General features: G+C 39.4%; 2 protein-coding genes across 3 annotated transcripts; both read right to left on the reverse strand.

Annotated features, from left to right (window-relative positions):
• Positions 1-280: 280 nt before the first annotated feature.
• On the reverse strand, positions 281-5,848 carry gba (glucosidase, beta, acid). Its single transcript, XM_046045946.1, has 12 exons — positions 5,694-5,848; positions 5,400-5,477; positions 5,094-5,285; positions 4,860-5,006; positions 3,575-3,708; positions 3,312-3,484; positions 3,122-3,211; positions 2,883-3,030; positions 1,702-1,926; positions 1,080-1,243; positions 862-978; positions 281-782 (listed from the first exon to the last, which is right to left on the reverse strand). Exons 2-12 carry the CDS (start codon positions 5,470-5,472, stop codon positions 677-679), a joined length of 1,569 nt encoding a protein of 522 aa, XP_045901902.1. The 5' UTR covers positions 5,473-5,477; positions 5,694-5,848; the 3' UTR covers positions 281-676.
• A 752-nt stretch (positions 5,849-6,600) lies between these two features.
• Positions 6,601-13,367, reverse strand: dap3 (death associated protein 3). 2 transcript variants are annotated; one of them, XM_046046081.1, is made up of 13 exons: positions 13,074-13,365; positions 12,948-12,989; positions 11,698-11,811; positions 11,447-11,548; positions 11,202-11,310; positions 11,003-11,095; positions 10,782-10,912; positions 9,870-9,950; positions 8,513-8,677; positions 8,341-8,400; positions 8,166-8,255; positions 6,949-7,066; positions 6,601-6,853 (listed from the first exon to the last, which is right to left on the reverse strand). In XM_046046081.1, the coding sequence occupies exons 2-13, from the start codon at positions 12,984-12,986 to the stop codon at positions 6,768-6,770; spliced, it is 1,188 nt and encodes a 395-aa protein (XP_045902037.1). In that variant the 5' UTR covers positions 12,987-12,989; positions 13,074-13,365; the 3' UTR covers positions 6,601-6,767. The 2 variants fall into 2 exon arrangements, with proteins under 2 accessions (XP_045902037.1, XP_045902038.1); XM_046046082.1 differs by lacking the exon at positions 8,513-8,677 and having other exon boundaries at positions 13,074-13,367.
• Positions 13,368-13,864: the final 497 nt, after the last annotated feature.

A 13,864-nucleotide genomic window follows, 5' to 3' on the forward strand; every position in this document is an offset into this window, starting at 1 on the left:
TATATATATAGAGAGAGATATATATAGATAGATATAGATATATATATATATATAGATATATAGATAGATATATAGATATATATAGATATATATATAGATATAGAGATATATAGATATAGATATATATATAATCTATATATCTATATATTTTTATATATATCTATATATATATATCTATATATATATATATCTATATATTTTTATATATCTATATATATCTATATATTTTTATATATCTATATATATCTATATATCTCAGATACTTAAACTTGACATGGAATATTAACAGTGAGCTTTATTTAAAATTAAAAGATTAAATAACAAATTTACAAATTCTGTACATTATGAATTCTTCAGAAATGTGACATGGTGAGGACACTTAAAGCATCTTATTAGCTGAAAATCAAGGCACCAGTTAAGCTTCAGCAAAAGGTAATTCTGGGAAACTGCTATATTCAATACTTTCAGGTACCATTTCTGATACTGAATGAAAGTTGAATAAGCTTATTCTTGTTTGCTGAGGTTAATTTAAGGGACTGCTGATATAACAAACAGTTCATGTCATGCCTGCTTTGGTAATGACAAGGTTCCAACTTAAAAGGCTTACCTATGGTGACATGTTCAAATGTACAATATGGTTGAGGTAAAACAAATGTATTTGAACTTGTTTTAATAATCAGTGTGTGTTCCAAACAAGTGTGAGCAATGAATGAGCCGGAGCAGTGGAGGGGATGTAGCCCACAGCGGGATCCCAGACTTCAAACTGGATCATTGACGATGACCTACAAAACACAAGCACAGTAGAAGGAATTTTCTGTCATTTGCTCATAAAAAAACAAAAACAAAACACCTTTCACATACCTGTTGAGTATGATGAGTGCTACCGAGTCGTCTGGTCTGACGAAGGCAGAGTATTCCAGGTCTGTTTCCCGACTGGCAGACACACCCACTCTCTGAGACCCCTCCCACAGGAACTTACTGTGTGAAAAGGTGATTTGTGTGGATCTCAATAGACTTGTTTTACTAATTGAAACGGTTGGAAAATGCCATTCAGTGTCGTGAGAGACCCAGTTTTCTACCTGAAGTGGGCCATGGTATAGAAGGTTGGCTGCTTGTAGAAGACATCACGCTGTGGATCCACTATAACAGGGCTGTCCACAAAGTTTTTAACCCAGTTTGGCCCACCAGTCTTATCCAGAGCTAGGTTCCAGTCAGTCCAACCCACCACATAATGATTTAAGTCCTGCCATGGAGAAAAGACCCACAGTTTATGATCTAGTCTGTGCTTTGTAGTAAGGTGTTGTTTTGTTTAAATGAATCCACTGGATTGGTGTCTGGTGTTTTGATTAAATGTCACAAGTACAGCATATCCACATAAACAAATCCCTCCTGATTCTCAAGATGTCTCAAGTCTGAATGCGCCCATGCAAAATGGATAGAATGGAGGGATCCAATTTCCTTTGAGAGAGAGAGAGTGTGAGGAAAGAAGAAACAAAACACCAGTTCTAGCTTGCTTTGTTGGCCTGCAGGCAGTTTGTGAAGAGTGTGTGCAGCGGAGTGCAACTTGTAAACCTGCACCGCAGCATCGAGGGAGGTGATTCGCCTTTCAGGAACAGCTCACACCCTGTCACATCTCACATCTGTTTCAGTGGATCTGACTGAACAAGCATAACCCTCATGCATAAGCTAAGATCATCTTACCTCTATAATATCATGTGCGTACTGCTCAGCCCTGTCCCAGCTACCCAGCTTCACCCCTCTGTCCAGTGGGCTCCAGCCAGAGCAGGCTTCTGTGCCAAACAGGTAATACTCCGGGTAGAGATGATGGGTGACTCCCAGGCTTATCTCTGCTGGGACAAAGCTGTCAAAGTACCAATGAACTGCCACACCGTGAATGTACCTTCCTGCCTGAACATCATTCAGGACCTGGAGGGGCAAGGGGAAAGGAAAGACTTAGGTCACAACTGAGTTTTCACATTAAATGCATGCAATAAATGGCACCAGTGTCCTTTTTTTCAGGGCATCTGCAGGTACTGAAAAGTCTTAAAAAGCATTGAAGATATTAAAAAGTCTTAGGCTTAAATGTTTTCTCTTGCCTGCTGTAGACAGGAATGTTGGTTAATTTCTAATTAATATTTTTGTATCTAATGTGGGCTTTCTGGAAACAAACACCTATAGACTTTACACTTTATTTTCCACTGGGGGAAATTCCTTTCCACAGCACTATACACACAAACAACAACAGCACACAGTAACAACATACAATGACAGACAACAGTACACACTTAAGCGAGGCTAATTATTTAAGACGGCTATATAAATGTGGTTTTGTTGTGACAGTGTATTGTGCTGCACCATCGTCTTCTCATAATGGGAAAATGTTGATTTTAGCAATAACTTATATGAACATAAATGAATTTATCATTTTTAATTGGCTAATCCATCCACACATTTTAGTCTGCTCACCTGTTTCCAGGTTGTCATAATGTAATTGATTATACCACTAGGAATTATTCTTATATACTGATGGGAAGTGCTGAAAAAAATTTGATAAAGAATGCTAAACCATGTAGTCTCTACTGGTTTTCTGTGAAACTGCCTTTTATCAGGTTGATTCTGATAGTTTTAGACTTTTTCCTCCAGAGAACAATTTAGAGCCCAAAGATTGAAGTGCTTCATTCCTGCAGCTGCTTCACTACTGAGTGAATGACAGCTAACAAGACTTATTCTAGTTCCCCCCAGCATCTTAACACTTATCTTATTTTTTTTGTATTGTTTTCAACTTGTATTGATTGATGCTGAAAATGTTTCCACCAGTGTACCCTCAGGTACAACAAAGTTTACCATGACTTTCCCCACTATCTCTCTGTCCTTGGGCTCACCACTTTAGCCCAGTAAGGCAGCAGCAGGCGGCTGTCATCCAGAATGAGGACGTGTGTGTGTGGGTGTGCTGAAGCATGCAGGGCAGGGCCCAGGTCCAGAGCCACCCAGTCCCTCTGCTCCTCAGGTGTGAAGCCCAGAGCCTGGAAACTGCAGTGAGACAAAGGTAATTCTCAGTCTGATGTGAAATTTAGGAGCCATGATGAGGGTTAAGTTCTAAGTAATACAGCGGAGGAGACACCTGTAGTTTGTCATCTGTCCTGCAGAGGGCTCATTCCCTGTGGTCAATGCCCAGAAGGTCACGTTATGTTTAGCATATTCCTCAAGGAACCTGAGAGGAACAGAAAAAAAGAGACCACAAGAATAAGTTTCCATTCTATCAAGCACTACCAACATGTGACATCACATTAAATTAAAGCCCCACATGTCACCTGATATAGTACTGAGCCCAGGTTTTATGCTCCTTGCCCCCAGGCCTGCCCTTCAGGGAGCCCTTTCCTGTGAGTGCACCATTAGTTTTCATCCAGGCGGGGGCACTCCAGGCACTTGCCAGAAGAGATAGGGGTCGAGGAGACAAGACCTGAGCACGCTGCAGGAGAGGGATCTGAGCAGAAGAAGAGGAGGAGGAGAGATTAGAGGGATGGAGTGAGGGACATGTGTATGTCTGAGACATGAGATGAGATGAGAGGGGGACCTTCATGGTGATGTCCTCAGGGGCCAGTGTGAAATTGTCCAGGCTGTAGTCGCCGTGTGTGTCAGCATATGTGTACAGACGGGTGGAGAAGTCACAGCTGGCCATGGGCACACGCACCACGTTGTAGCCAATACCTGCCAGGGACACAGCATCAATAACAACTAAGGCCGGGTCATAATCCAATATTATCATTTAGCGACTTACAGAGAGAAAATGTTTTGACGATATACACTCAGTTACTCTAACCAAAGGGTTTACACCTTCTTTACATTATTCATTTTGAGCAATTTGAGTATGGGTATTGAGTCTGGGATCTCAGATCTGGGTTTTGGTCTGGGGCGGGAGGTTAATAATAGCTTTTGTGTCACACAGCGTGTTTCCCATTTGGTACGCGCACATACTAAGTCATAAAAACAGTTGATCATAAAAATAATAATAATTTAATACTATCATGTTATATTGTTAGACATTTCTATTTAGCATTTAAAAGCCTTACACAAACCATTAACTAATGGTTTAATAGCACAATATAATGTAGTAGTAAGCACATTTAATTGTACATTAATGTATTTGTCAACAAATATAACTCCTACTGTGGGCACCCATGAGTGGAAGCTGGTGTATAAAACCGATAATAAATGAAAACACGGTAAAACAGAGTTTTAATAACAGGAACTGTGTTTTGTTAACTGTTTCCAGATACTGTCGATTTTATAATATTTAATCATATGCCATACTATTATATAAACACATAGCCCATATAGTCCATATCTGTTTACAACTACAAGAAAGACTGATATCAAACATTTATTAAATGGTAATGATATGGTACTTATGCTAAATAGAGGAAGTTATAGTAAAGTTTTACCCAGAATTTGATACTGAAGTTTTTATTTCACAAATATAAATTGTTTGGTCTCGTATCAGTGGAATTTCAGTTTGAATTTTTGATTCTGCATTGCCTACTTTAGCCATTAAATGATGTGTATGTATATATTTAGGAAAATATCCTTCTTAGTATCATGATATAGCCCAGCTGGTATGAGACGGTATGGATGCTGCTGCTAATGACTGTGGTGATGTGGGAAACAAACTAACCTGCACATAGAGACACCTCTCACAGAATGTGTGAAATGTATTTTTTCCATTATGTTGGAGCTGCACAACCGTTGCTGTGTGAAAAACACTGTTTGCTATGGGTTATTACACGGGTGAATAGACAAACAAGAATAATAAATGTGAATTTTCTTTTGATAGTAACTACAGGTGGCCACTTGCTGCGTACCTTCAGGGGAAAAGTACTGTCGTAGCAGCTGGTCCTGTACACCAGCAGAAAGAGACAGGATGTTAATGGCTGCTGCGTCTGTCATAGCTCCACCGAATCCCCTGATCTTCTGGTACTTCTGGTAGGGAACTATAGTCAACCTGAGGCCTTAAAGAGACACATGAAAAAAAAAAGTTAATGCTTTGCACCTGCTCCAACACCACAGACACCCCAGCAAAAGCTCACATCACTCACCTGCCCTGGTGCTGTTCACTTGGACCTGACCCTGGCCTGCCTCTAGTCTGCTGCCTGCCATGGTGGTCAGGTAGGAGGAGTACCAGCCCAGTGGAGGCAAGGTGAGTGACCCAACACTATCACAGTAGGTTGCATTACACTCACACACCACAGAATCGTGGCCGAAGTGTCTGGCAACACATTCATTGCTTCCTAGATGGACAAGAAGTCATAAAAACATGTTTTTCCCCCACCTCGCAAACAACAGAAGTGGTTACCAGCACTGGGACAAATGCAACCGAAACCAACTGTTTTGTGGTGTGTTACCTGCACAGAGGGTTACTTCTGCTGTGAAGAAAACAATGACCAAAAGTATAGGTGATGGCAACGACAACGCCATTTTATCTACAGACAGAGAATATCCAGATTAGGCTACAGAATTGCACCTTCAAATGATGATCGATGAAACACGTTTTAAATCAACGTCAGGCCGCACTTTAAACGGTAAAATATACGTATTGATTAATATAATATACGTCAGCCCAACTGCTCCTGTCATTCAGCTGACACATACATTTTATTGTCATGTCATTCAGAGCAGTTTAGAGAAGATTATCTCACCTTGATAGATCCTGATAGACACTCTGGCATGTCCTGGAGACTACTTAAAGTATTAACACTTGACTGTCACCTACACTTTGTCCAGTCTGCCATAACAGCCACTTTGTTTGGCGATCAAAAAAAAGGAGTTTCAGTCACGTGACTTTTTCCAACTGTCACGTGAACAACCATGCAATAGTCTGAACCGCAGCCAGGTGGTGCTGCACCATAAACAAGTAAACAGGAATGTGTTTGGCCTTATATATGTTTGACTGCTCTGATCTGATACTCTATCTAATCTAATCTATACTTACTGGTACTGTACATACATATCCTACTGTACCTGTTTACTCTCAGTACAGATTGTACTACTTGTTTTTAGGCTGTTTACCTATCACAGTATACTTATACATCTGTTGTATATGTATTACTGTAAAATTTTATTTTTGTAAAATATTAGTGTCTTGTGTCATGTGGGATGGGCCAGATGTTTGGCAAGGCACATAATATAACTGTGTGTTTACATTAGTTTATACATTATTTTACTATAACTGTAAGTCTCGCACAGTATATATATTTCATATTTTATATAATTTATATTTTATTCCTATACTATAGCTGCTGCGCTATTTATGTATAGGATTCTAATTTGGTTTTACTACTGAGTTTTTAATACATGTTTCAGTATTGTTGGAGGGAACCTGAGATCTAAGAATTGCTTGCAAAAAACTACTTCACTGCTTATTAAATTTCTTTATACAAATTGTAATATCTTTGTCAAACAAACATGGCATGGTCTCAAATATCGGTTTAAGAAAAGGTTGGCCCATTTCTGCATCTATTTTCCCACCTTAACTGCAAACAAAGAAGTTGCACTACCTGCTGACTGGCAGATAGCACCATTACATTCATAAAAAGTACTTTCAGATTTGTTTCTCCAGCATTTTATTATCAAAGTAACATCATAATTTACAGAGGGACACATTTAATATTGACATGGATATTGGATTGTATATTTATCTGTTTCTGGGACAATGATATTTGTGTGTGATATTTATGTGTGTGTATGAGTGACATTTGAGTCTTTCTGTAACTTCACAGGAAGGCGCAAATTCTGTCCAACATTGATGGATTTCTGTTGCTCAAAAAGATGAGTTCTTTCTTTCCTTCCTCTGTTTGACCTGATGAGGTAAAAATAATAATTTAAAAAGTTACTAAAACAGCATCACTTAAATGTATTTTTACAAAACAAAGCATTCACAGTATTGTCACGTACACTGTGGATGCTGCAACCAGTGGCGGTCCATATAGTAGAGGTAACAGCTCTCAAACTCTTTCTCGCTGTAGTTGGGCACTGACACCGGGACGAACGGGTCCATGCAGTCAAACCCCCTCTGGTGAACAAAACACAGATGGGAAGTCAACATGCTGCACATTAAATATGCATTTTTAAGACATGTTGAACATCAGGTCATCCCTTTAAATAGCACATTCAGATAAGAAAACATCAAATAACACAGTTAAAGACATGTAGATCCAATAAATGACTGATTAATAAAAAATACAGACATGCATATCTTCATATATAATGCACCACAGAAGCTGTTACAATATTCAAACTACAGATATTAATATCTATATATAATTTAAATGCAGAAAGGGGAAAATGCATAATAATGCATATTTTACATCACACATTTTATGTAGTGTATATCTCTATACAATGTAATGTATACAGTACATAAATAGAATTTATATTTCTAAATATAAATCAACCTATTAAAAAAGACAAAATGATGTCAAGTCCACATTGTCAGTGGTTGAGAACAGAAGTTAATATTATTAATATTAGTTAATTTTGTGAGAATGATATATGACCCTGCAGAGTTTTACAGTTCTGTCGTTGCCCAGCATTTCTGGAAGAGTTGGGTGACAATTGTGGATTTATTGGTCCATTAGGAAATTGATGTTATGACATACAGACATCAGATAAATACGACTGCTATAAATAATATCACAACCCACTGCAACAACACAATGACGCGGTATAACACTGCAAAGAGGTACAGCTATAGGCAAAAACTAAATGAACACAAAGTACTGGCATATCTGATAATTCAGTGATGATTAAGTTCCTGTGTTTTTAACAGCCCAGTTAGTACAAAGGGCAAGCTTATATGCGCAAAACAAAGGACAAATGTCACAAGTCATCTGTACAGTGTACACTGGCAACACTACTGGATATACTGGATGTTTAGCTGCTCACAGACAATAACAAGTTGAGACTCTCCCCACAAAGCAAGAACAAAGCATAACCATAATAACCATAATTTGTAAGTCAACTTCTGGCCAGCAGTCCTGAGGATTGGAGTGATGCCATCTCGAGGTTTGCAATTTCCTGACTAATGACCAAATTTAGAAAAGGACGAAAAGGCTAATCTTCTGTCAGAGATTGAGGGCGAGTGCTACAGATTATAAAGAACAATAAATGACCTCTCCCAGCAGCTCTTGAGGCAAGTAGGCAGATTTTGAAGTGTAGAGAGACCCAGTCTGAGACAGAGTTGTGATGATGGCGCCTCCAGTCTGAGATAAAGAGCGTGAATATTAATATGGGGACGGATCTGAAATATAATATTCTAATGCAATGCCTTTAGTGTGTTGTTCTCACCCAGTCGTTCTTCATCAGCTTCCTCAGGTTATAAACCAAAGTGAGCTCCTCTGGATCCACCTGATGGACAGCAAGAAAGAGAGACACATAAGACTCCTTATCTGTGGAAACTGAAAGAGAAGCATGAAGAAAAGTATGGAGGCATGACAGGCTTTTTATGCGTTTTCCTCACAGCAGTCTTATCCTCCTTCTTGATGGTGGATCTTCCCCACAGGGCATTTACACCATCTACAGCCAGGGCCAAGCGGAAGTCCGACTCTGGCTGCCCGCTTTGCAGCCTCAGCTCCTTCATCACCGCCCCTACCACATCGCTGCTGCTCTTCACGCGAGATATACCCTACGGCGAAGGCAACACCATCTTACAAAAGGGAAATCAACAGGGGAATTCCACCGATTTCACACAGCAGAGTCTGTTAACAAGTCTCCGAGAGTACTCCTGCATAAGTGAAAGAAGTTCTATGAAACTCTATTGTGGCATCCGGAGGGAGCTGAGTGAAGTATGATAAATTCAGTGAAGTCTGATAATTAAAAAGGTACATCACTTGAATCAGCTTTAGACTACAAGATTGAAAATGAAAAAACCCTGGAAGTGTGGCGTTACAAATAACTGAGCTTTCCCTCTGTAGCCCGCTCCACATCTCTGCTTGAGGCTAACAGCTCAATGCTACCTTAGCTGCTACTAGCATAACACACTTCTCAACTAAACTCTTTGGCGGTGGAGTTGCACTGTGGGTAATGTAGATGCCAGATTTTGACAAGGAAGAAGAATGTGTGTAATAAAGAAATATTTTATTTTGATCCCTTTTCCATCCAAGTCGGACAATGTTACAGGAGTACAATGCCAAATAAGTGGAGTACTCTTTAAATACTAACAACACAACTTTGTAGGACAAAATCTGAGCAACTGAGTAACAAACAGTAATTTCATCATGCGCCATTTCTTTAGTTTGAAGTCTGTAAACATCCATCAGTTAAATGGAGATGCCTCAGCAGGAGGTTTGAAACGGATTTGATTTCTTTAGTCTAATAATGTGCTGTCAGAAGTCTGGCTATTAATATAAGATCTAATTACAGCCTACAACAAGCTCACAGTTACATCAGCAGTTACCAAAAACTAGTTTGTATGATGAGTCAGACAAAATTGTCAGTCACTTATTATGGAGCAAATGATACGGTGAACAATAGCAGAGCAAGACAGTTGAAGCAAGAGGTGAGAAATTCACAGGCTGAACATAAATCTACTGCTTTTTTCCGCCTTTGTCAGTGGTATAAAAATATTGTGCTGATCCATCACCATGCTCATTTCATTGGCTATTGATCACCACTAAGGACAGGCAAGGTGAAAGATGAATCTCTAATGACCCATGTGGGGATCTGCAGGCCAGAAGGAACAAACTGCTGAAAATGTGTTGGAGGCTGAGATAAACCACATCTCCAATGAGCACAAATAAATACTCAGAGCCAGAAAAACCAAGATGTGAGGGCGGGATAGACAAATTCCCACTCATTTGCACTGTTAGAGGACTCACCTGATCCACCAGCTCTCCTAGTGGACTTCCCTCCTCGGTAAACTCTCTCTTTGTCCACACATAGCGCTGCTTTGTCTTTATCTAGGCGAGAAACAGCACAGTATCAAAGACAGTTCAATGGACCATGTTTACATGGGCAGGGTCCTCATTTTAATACATGCCCCAGGTTTCCAATGTTTTTCCACATGAAGCTAAAAAAATATCCAAATTATAATTATTAATATTTCAACCCTAAATATAGTGGTATAATGTAAGCTTTTTATTTACATTAATTGCATGTGTGTCAATATGTTACAGACTACCTCAGATTACCTCAAACTAAATATGAGTCTTTGATTCTTCTAAATACGATATTTTGTGCTTTATCAAAAACCAATGTTACAACTCCAATGGAAATTTGCCATGTGAGTCCTGAGTACAGCTAACTTGCTGGATGGTCTATAAACATTATATTGTCATTCAAATATTTACCATATTGTATATGATAATATATATATTTGGATGAAGCTGTTGCATGTATTCATATTCCTCTTCACAGGCTAAAGAGCAGAGCCTGGCTGAGTACTTTGACCCTCAGCCCACTGTTATATTGCTACTGTGCCAAGCAGAGACACTCTACCTCAAATTATTCATATTACGGCGGTACACGTGGGTTAATTCAGGTGGTGTCATCAAGCTGTTTAATGGCTCTGTGTATATCAGCATGTGACCTAAACCGCTGTGGAGACACAGTCAAGGCTCATTTAAGGCCTATAAATGCCTAAATGCTTGTTAATAATGTGTGAATGTAAAACCCCACCAGCCATAATATGACAATGTGTAGTAAGAGTCAGCAAATTAATATTGTAAAATTGCGTCCCGTATCAATATCGTCTGATGTCAATAAAGGCACATTGCGTAAAAAAGTGTTACCTTTGAAAGGAAATGCTCATTGGTGATTCTGAAGTTGCGTAACCATTCGGTGGCTTGTAATGGCTGATCAAAGCGAGAGGTGTTATAGGATGAGGGCAGCAGCTCCTTACAGTTCTTCACCCAGAGGTGAGCTTAATTATCAAAAGAAAAGATATAGGAGGGTCACTGTCTATACATCTGCAGTGGCAGCCACTTGGCATGTGTGATTGTGTTTCTCTCACCATCAGGAATGTGCAGCACCAGCCATCCCTGCATATAGCAGAATTGGATCGTGTGACATAGAGACATTGTCTTCCCACTGCCCTTCAAACCATCTGAACAACTTGATAAGGTTAACGACAATTTATTCAAAAGCATCAAGAGAAGATGTTTATCTCTGTGCGTGTGTTTGAGTGTGTAAGCATGTGTTTCAAAAGATACAGAATAAATATCGCACAGCAGGTTTGCTGGTATCTGTTTTCTTCAGGCAAGAGATGACCTCTAGAGCCGGCTGCCTCACCATCACACAGGCTTCATTAAATGTCTTCACCTAAAACCATACATGACAATTTGTCTTTGCGGTACACATTTTACAATAAAAATAAATAAATAAATACAGTCAAATATGATTTCTGAGTAAGTAAGTTTAAAATAATGTGCATGGAGTCATAGAAATAAACACATACCTGTTGTTGATAGCGCCACGGGAGGCCATGGGGGAACACAGTGCGGATGTGTGCAGAGGGCATGGTGTAATACTGTCCGATATGTTTCTCTGAGTGACGTGCCTGAAAAGAGACCACTGGCTCATTATCTAAAATCATGTAAACTTAAAGACAACTTCTGCTACAAACACAAATCTGCTTAAACTAAGCAGCTGTACAGGTTTGTTGAACAAGATAACAACATTTGCAATAGTAAAGTCATATTTGCTTACCGGATCATTCTCCTGTGTTCTGAAAACTGAAAAGGGCTCAGGTTCTGGCTCAACAGCCACAGCCTCCTGCTGCTGCCCACATCCACTGGTATGAAGGGACCTTACATGTGTTACCTGCAAAAGTTTACTGGAGTGAATACTTTTATTCACATGTCATACACATCCGAACCGAACACATAGTACTACACTGATGTGTAAAAACATATTTATATCAGATATAACGCTAATAAATTAATTATACAACACCTTAATACACTGATGAAAGCCTTCTACAAAACCTGAGCCAAGTCAAACGGCTTGTATGCGAATGTGCTGTAATCTACATTCATCTGTCATGTCGATCAGACTTGGATATTTGGCAGGCATTTTCAGGAAATGTTTAACTCGAAGACTATGATAAATCACAGAGGCAATCCTTTCTGTCCTCCTCTGGGACTGAATGGAATCATCCAGTGTCTACAGCCAATGTAGGGATGCTGAATCTTAAGCAAGCACATAGATTCCTCTGTGCTCTGGTCAAAGTGACATACAGTGCTGCTCTGGATTGTAAACATAATAACACAAAACCACCTACTTCATGTATATAAAGTAAACTATAACATGAATCATTTAATATTTATTCCAACACTATTTGCTCTCTGCACCCTTACAATATTATATTTTTGATTACAATTCACAGAAGCAGTCTTGCTTGTATAAAAGGGTTTTAACAGCTTCTGTGCTCCACACCAACTCTATGGAACTCTACTGGTGAGATGAACATTATTCAGACATAACAAAAGGACATATAGCATCAGGGACAGTCACAGACATCAGTAAATAGATTTGAAGATGAAGGTTTACATTATATCACTTGGTGTTATGGAGCACTGTCTTGAATGTTGGTCCAAAAAAACTTTTACACTTAACCGAACCATTCAATGAGCCCTGGTGCATGGAGCCATCTGTTCTTAGGTTTGGTTTCTTCATTCTTTAATTCAGATATTCCCTTCAATTTGCCAGTTTATTGATAAACATGTAAAATAACCTACTGCTTCACAGCTTGTACCACATACTGTAAATTTTGGAACTGTGTAATGACCATTCCAAAAGCAACAGCTGTGCTTTGCACCAGTTTAACCACCACAAACATCCATTACATTTTTGCCTCCACGTTTTCTAAAGAGAGCAGCTGACCCAAGTCACAAATATCTCAAATCTGATATTCTGTCCTGGTTAGTACTTCAACCTGCGGTGAACAGTGGTCTTACCGTTTGCCGTAATCTGAAGGATAGTCTGTGGAGCGCCATGATCTGAAACATGTAGGACGAAATTAATTAAAGTTAAATTTGAGGGATGGCAAATGCCAATCAATCAAGCCATGTGTAAATACACACCAGTGTCCTGTAACCTTGTGTAAACACTTAGCTAACAGCTAGCTGTGGCACCCAGGAGGCACGTAATTTACAAGCAACCTTAGCAATGCGGAGCTATTTCAGCACAGGAAGCAGTTTACGTGCGACTGACTTCATTAAAAATTCAGTGGCGAGGATTTCGGTTAAGGTCATCCACTGACAAATGTCCCCGGAGTAGTTTAAGGAGACGATAAACCGCACACCTACAGACGCAGTCAATGTGCCTAATCTGCCCTGGACACCGCCATCATGCAGAGCAGAGGAGGAAGTGACGCCGTGCCATCGCAATTCTTTGTAGCCTATCATGTGGCAAGAGCCAGGCGACAACAACTGAGGAAAATGGAGTTTGTCAGACTTTGACACATTTCACCTGTAATGATAATTAATGCAGTCAGACGTATTGCAGCTGTAAACACACCGTGGAGATCTGCCACACATGATGAAGGGTTTGGAGAAGGATAGTGTATCACTAAAGATCACTGTTTTAACAGGATTCCTGGAAGATTTTGCTCCCTTTCTTTTAAACCAATAGCAAGGCAATTACAATACTTTGAATTTTATAATCTCAGTAAACCAACAGATCTGTAGTGGCTTTGGCGAGATTAAAAAAAGGCCCTTTTACAAAGTAGGTATCCACACTGAAAAATAAACCTGCATAATTATCAGCGGATAATTATCAGCCTCTTTACATAATATTCAGAGCTGTAGGCCTACACTTTTCTCTATATGTGTCATATTCTAAAATGTGTATAGCCTCATTTTATTCCTCATTC

Source organism: Micropterus dolomieu, linkage group LG03 (assembly GCF_021292245.1).
Source record: "Micropterus dolomieu isolate WLL.071019.BEF.003 ecotype Adirondacks linkage group LG03, ASM2129224v1, whole genome shotgun sequence".
Taxonomy (NCBI): domain Eukaryota; kingdom Metazoa; phylum Chordata; class Actinopteri; order Centrarchiformes; family Centrarchidae; genus Micropterus; species Micropterus dolomieu.

What these genes read in the sequence shown, in the direction of transcription:
- gba (XM_046045946.1), bottom strand. Translation starts at nt 5,472, where the DNA reads ATGGCGTTGTCGTTGCCATCACCTATACTTTTGGTCATTGTTTTCTTC. An exon ending in AGTGAACAGCACCAGGGCAG is followed by an intron (nt 5,007 to 5,093) that starts GTGAGTGATGTG and finishes TGTCTCTTTAAG; the next exon opens with GCCTCAGGTTGACTATAGTT. An exon ending in ACGCACATGATATTATAGAG is followed by an intron (nt 1,244 to 1,701) that starts GTAAGATGATCT and finishes TCTCCATGGCAG; the next exon opens with GACTTAAATCATTATGTGGT.
- dap3 (XM_046046081.1), bottom strand. Translation starts at nt 12,986, where the DNA reads ATGGCGCTCCACAGACTATCCTTCAGATTACGGCAAACG. An exon ending in ATGAGCATTTCCTTTCAAAG is followed by an intron (nt 9,951 to 10,781) that starts GTAACACTTTTT and finishes TTTCTCGCCTAG; the next exon opens with ATAAAGACAAAGCAGCGCTA. An exon ending in CTCAAGAGCTGCTGGGAGAG is followed by an intron (nt 7,067 to 8,165) that starts GTCATTTATTGT and finishes TTTGTTCACCAG; the next exon opens with AGGGGGTTTGACTGCATGGA.